A 6000-nucleotide genomic window follows, 5' to 3' on the forward strand; every position below is an offset into this window, starting at 1 on the left:
TGGCAACTTTGGTATGCTATTTTCATTATAAAAATTAGGAACATGTCAAACACTTCTGTACTACTGTACGAACATTGAACAAAATGAAACACTTTTCCTGAGGCAACAGGTCACAACAGGCTACAACGCTGAAACGCATCTCTTATGGTATGAAATTAAAAATACCAAAGTACATAGAATGATAATACAATATCTCCCACCTCCACCCTGTCATTTGCTCTTGCCAGAGTTTGACTGACTCAAACGCCTGTATTCTGCGTGTGGCTGCTTGCACCAGACTATGACCCCTGACCCTGTACCATACGAATACACAAACCGTTACAGCCCTAGACGGTACACATCTCTTCTTTGGACAAAAAAAAATCTATTAACGCAAGATTAAGCAATTACCAAAACAACTGCCGCATTCTGGGAAAAGACAGACCTCTGCCGTAAAATCTACCTGGTCAAATCGCTCCTCCATCAGTTCCCGGCAGTATCGACTCTCCACCAGCGAGCTTTTGGCAGGTACTGGCGTGGCTCCAAAGCTGAGGAAGCCCTGAGGCGTGCTGTAGCCCAGCAGGCCCAGGAGGGCATTTGACTGCTGTGGCTGCACCGACTGGAAGCTAGTGAAGGGTGTGATGTGTCGGGGCTTGGTTCCAAATCCCATCAGTTCCTTGCAGTACTTATCATGGACCAGCTGCTGCTGCGTGATTTCCTCCATTTCCTCACGCATGCGCTGTAGTAGAGATAAGACAGTGAGACGAATGTTTTGCTTGTGGATGTGAGAATGTTTCCACAGTGAATTCAGCCCTCACCTCTCCTTCCATGCTGCTGATGCGAACCAGCTCATTTAGGATCAGAAGAGCACCATGGACCCTGTCATCACGATTCATCCCTTTTTCTTTGGCCAAAGTCTCATCGAAGCCTTTCTCTGCTTCCTCAAAGGTTTGCTTTTATAGTAAAGACAAACATTCAGGTTGCATATTACACGTACAAATACATGTACTCAGGATAAATACTTCTTTAGGAACAAAAAATGATTTGTCCAGATACAGTAGAATGTCTTACTTTGTACCACTGTGGTTTCTGCATTTCCTTGGTCTCCCTCTGTGTGGTGAGGATGAGACAGGCTCGCAACGCAGATACAGCCCCTTCTCGGATGGCTTGCTTGGGGTCCCATACCGCGTAAAAGATGTTGTCAAAGAAGGGCTGCACTTGCTGAAAGAAGAAGGTGGGTGCACTAACAGCCAGCTCCCTCAAAACCAACACCTGGAAAAGACAGAAAATCATTTTATGGCTGTCATTAATTGCCTTTCTTGGGTTTATTTCTTTACAGCGTAAAAACTCAGAAGTCTGAACTCAGATATTGAACAATCAAACACAGACAAATCAAAACTTTAACACTTTACAAAGGGTTAATAGCAGCATTAACTCCAATTATTTTGGTGGCCTCAAAAGTCTTCCTTCTTCCTCCTGATGTCTGCACAGAGTCAGTATGAATACAATCCCTGTCCACAAAAACACATTTTCATTTCAAAAATCATCTTCCTTTAGAGTGAATCAGATCAGATCAGTCACTCATTCTTGTATCATCTAAAACATAATTACACATATTTGAAAATTGAAAGCTGGAAAACCCTTCAGAAAAAAATAAAAATAAATTTGATTTGATCAGTGTTTCTATTTTAGCATTTCATCCCTGTGTTTGGGGTTATCATAACAGACTCCTCATTGCACCAGAGGAAAAATTGCAGAGAAGATAAACAAGGCCAAAGTGCAATTGTGTCAGAGAAACTTTTAGTTATCACACAGAACTACCGTTCAAGAAGAACTGACAAGCTCAAGCACATCTGCATCTTTTGTGCAGCGTGAGTTTGCTAGGTGAGACAATGGTTCATTTTTAGCTAGGTTTGAAACTCTCAAGTTTGTATTTTAAAGCTATAGTGCGTAACTTCTACAGGTCCGTAAATGTCCGTTTCACCCAAGCCACTACTAGAGGAGCTGATTAAGCTGATCGACTCCTCTAACATCTCGCGGTATTTTTCAATATATATCATTTTTAGTATGCGTGTAGACCGGCGACACTCCCGCGCTGGCGCACAGGAAATGCTTCCTCACAACAAGAAGGGCAGGGGGAGAGAAGAGCGGAGAGTGTCACAGCAAGAGGTAGAGCGCAGGTAGAAAGTGAAAGCAACATGGCGGAGAAGCGGCCGAGACACGGTTCAGAAGTGGATCCTACCACAAAGAAAAAGCCTGGACGTTCGGCTGAAGGTCTATTAGCAAAGAAGGAAAGTAACTGACGGAGAAGGCAAACAAGGATTTGTATTGGCGTCGCTTTTCCTCGGTGGAGAGCCCTGAAGGAAGAAATTGGGCTGAGGGCAGACACGGATGTTGCCTTGCTGCTGTTGGATAAGTAAGTGACTTGGTTTATAATTATATTATGAGTAGTATGTGTTGCTGTTACATGTACTGGACCTAGTACTTTATTATTTTCTTGGAAATGGTGCTATGAACGTAATGTAATGTTAGCAGCCTGGTGTTCGCCACGTTGTGTAGCATTGTGTACACGGTGTGAAGCGAGTGTTACTCTGTTTACACGGTGTGTAGCGAGTGTTACTCTGTGTACACGGTGTGTGGCGACTGGCCAGTGTTACTCTGTGTACACAGTGTGTGGCGACTGGCGAGTGTTACTCTGTGTACACGGAAGTGCCACCGGCTTATTAGTTGTAATAACGCATTATCCGCTGGGAGGCGACAGAAGTTACGCACTATTGCTTTAACAGGCACAAAAACTAAGTTAGTACTGAAGAAAAATCTTTATGCAAAAATCATTTTTGCAGGTATATTACGTTTTTTCTTTACTTTATAGCAAAATACAAAATGTCTCCAGAACAACAAGTGAGTTTTCCATCCAGGGAAAGCTAGAAAAGCCACAAATGTGCGAAGTGCTACTTTACAAAATAAAAACAAAAAAGCCGACAGTGCAATGAGACAATCTTGAGTCAGACTGTCCAATGCCCTCATTTCCACCACACATAAACACCACCAAGAAGTGGTGGTATTTTAACAACAAACAACACAATCCCAGCTGTCTGCTTGTCACTTACTGCAGCGTGGCGTCTCCCTTCATTTCTGTCTGCTCCCAGCCACTCCAGGGCCCTCTTCACCTCAAACTCCACATACTCAGCGGTAAAGGTGTCCCCTGCCATAGACAGGTGGCCCATGGCTTTAGAGGCCATCTCCATCACCACTGGGTCACTGGAGGGGAGCAGGTTGCGCAGGTAGTTGGCAAAGCGGCTGATCCTGGTGGCATTGCCTCCCTCGACTCCAATCAGACTCACTGCAACAGTAATTTACTCTTTTACACATGTGCTGTGTATGCTATTATACACATTTTTGTAAGACATAATTCTAGGGCAGTTGTTGTATCTACATAATTCTGAGGAAATGTTTATCAATGTTTATGTCTTACCAATGGCGAGAATCCCTCCTTTCTTCTCATTCACATCAGAGCTGGATACCAGCTCAAATATGTGGTGGTTTAACTCATCATAGAATGTAGTGGCTTCATCTTGACTTAACTGTAAAAGACACAAAACTAGTGTCACAGAAAAATACAAATAGAAAAAGCTAAGTTGGTGACTCTAACTTGTATGACAAAGTAAAAAAAAACTGGTGACAAAAAGTCTGCACAATCACTCCTGAATCAGTGAAAACAGCTGATCACTCTACAGCTCTTGTGGGCAAAAACACTCACACAATATAGAGTATATTGGAGTAATATCTGCATGCAGGTGTCTATTACATCCATGTTTACTTTTGCTATTACCTCTCTGAGCTCTGTAGTCACATAGTGCTGCAGATCTTTGGCAGATTTTGCTCTGGTGTCTTCATTTTTGCTCTTCAGCCCACTGACAAACTGTTGCAGCACAGTGGCTGTGCCTGACATGATCACCATTTGGATGGCCAAACCTGCAGAGACAAATACAAATGATACATAAAACGTTCTGGGTTCTCAAAGAAAAGGGTTAACAAGTTTAAAGACCATACTTAAAGTTTACTTGTCCTGAGCTGTTTACACAGGTCAATGTTGCTCTTAGCTGACGTTACAACTAGCTAACGTGTCTAGTTAGCTTGTTAAACACATTGTCAACCCTGCTAATTAGCAACATACACGCAGAGACATTCCACTAACTAAAGATGACATTCTCTACACCACTAACACTCAACTGAAAGGACCAAGTGGTATATGTCAGGTACGGGCTAACCCTGAACCACACCAGTGTATCATGCTGGTTTTGTTTAGCTAATGTTGGCTAGTGCTAACGTTCAGCTACTGTAGCAAAGCGTTAGCAAGATAGTGTAAGTCGCTTTGTAACACTTACGTGTTTCAATTTATATGTCGGCCACTTAATTACTATTCGGCTGTTGCAAAATATCTCTCATTGTACGACTATCTAGCTAGCACAGGGAAATGTTAGCTTGCTACTGTATCTCTTTTTTCAGTTGGACCGTCTCCGGCAGGGTACAGTCAGGCAGCAAACCTCACGAGCGCTGTGTTGCGTTGAGTAGCCTGCGCAGAGGTGATGCGCATGTCGCTCACATGTCCTTGAATACAGTTTCAGATAGCAGTGTTAATGACACTTTACTTGAACTTTTGTTTTATAATACTTTATACCGTATACCTCTACATTCCAAGATTGATTCCAAAAATAAATGTTATACGTTTTATTCGTATAATTTGTATGAATTACCTCGCACTAACACTACCTGACTCTGCCTTATGTGCATCAATATATGGTGGAAATGTCATGGTACGTCCTGCTTCAACTGTGCATATAGTTGCTTCATCTCCTCACTATTTTATGTCAGATTGCAACTATTGCTTTTGAGGTTTGAAGATGCAGACAGCCACCACGTACAGTACTTAAATATTTTTGCATCTATGAGTCGCGTTCTAGCAGTTTGTCAAAATAAAAGTACTATTACTACTGTCAGCCCCCAAAATCTGCGCCTATGCTCATGACTCTGACTTAGGCACTTGCGTTGGGCTCACTTCCATAGTGAATTAAGAAGTGAAAACACACTAATTCCCTTTCTTCTGGGGACCCCTGGAACTCCCTCAAGGACCCCTGTGGGTCCCCAGACCCCTGGTTAAGGCCAACTGATTTGTGTTATGTGCTGTTATGTGGTTTTCCTACTACCATATGTCAAAATGTCCGCTGTGAAAAGGGTCTATAATCAAGGCTGGATTACCAACAGGGCCCTAGGGTGCCAGAACTCCCAGGGGCCCTTGAAGCCCCAGGCTGATCACATGGCAACTGGTTTCTGCTAATTTAATCAAAATTCTTTTTGGGGATATGCACTATTATACATAACATAACTACATAATAGCAGCTACCATAATAAGGGTCTTCAGGTGTAGCCTGCTTTATTATTTCATCTCAAGACCCTGTTTCAAAATATGTCTGCAATGGCTCACTCTGTAGGGACTGGTAACTGGAGGGTGGCCTGGCTCAAGTCCAGCAAGGACCACAGTATGGAGTGTGGACTGGTAGCTGGAGAAGTGCCTGTTCATCTCCTTGAGCAAGCCACTGAACCCCTAATCTCTCAAGACAGATTCTGCAATTTATATTGTACATTGTAAAGGAAGAAAAAAAAATCTTTTTTTTATTTTTTATTTATTTATTTTTTTACCGATGGATTTCCAGATTGCTGAACCCCTAACTGTGTGGAGCTGCCAGCAATGAGGCAGCCCCATCACTCTGGCATCTCCCCACAACTACTGCATGTGTATGTGTGTGTATTTCCTCTGTGTGTGTGTGTGTGTGTGTGTGTGTGTGTGTGTGTGTGTGTGTGTGTGTGTGTGTGTGTGTGTGTGTGTGTAGGTTAATTAGGCCCCTGCTTATACTTCATCACTTCTATGTTGCAGTTGAAGGAAAACAAAGATCACATCAAACAGAAAGCAGTGCAGCAAACTGAGTTACAGCAAATTAATATACAATCAGGTCCAAGTCA

At 42.8% G+C, this 6000-nt stretch overlaps 1 protein-coding gene across 1 annotated transcript in view; it reads right to left on the reverse strand.

Moving 5' to 3' along the window:
- Positions 1–4534, reverse strand: part of mtor (mechanistic target of rapamycin kinase) — a 109860-nt gene extending 105326 nt beyond the window's left edge. The window contains exons 1-7 of the mRNA XM_050064060.1: positions 4368–4534; positions 3812–3954; positions 3455–3563; positions 3090–3322; positions 1051–1251; positions 798–932; positions 443–718 (exon numbers count right to left, since the gene is read on the reverse strand). Coding sequence (XP_049920017.1) covers positions 443–718; positions 798–932; positions 1051–1251; positions 3090–3322; positions 3455–3563; positions 3812–3940 — 1083 coding nt within the window. The 5' untranslated portion in view covers positions 3941–3954; positions 4368–4534. The remainder of the gene's footprint in view (positions 1–442; positions 719–797; positions 933–1050; positions 1252–3089; positions 3323–3454; positions 3564–3811; positions 3955–4367) is intronic.
- Positions 4535–6000: the final 1466 nt, after the last annotated feature.

Source organism: Epinephelus moara, chromosome 16 (genome assembly GCF_006386435.1).
Source record: "Epinephelus moara isolate mb chromosome 16, YSFRI_EMoa_1.0, whole genome shotgun sequence".
NCBI lineage: Eukaryota > Metazoa > Chordata > Actinopteri > Perciformes > Serranidae > Epinephelus > Epinephelus moara.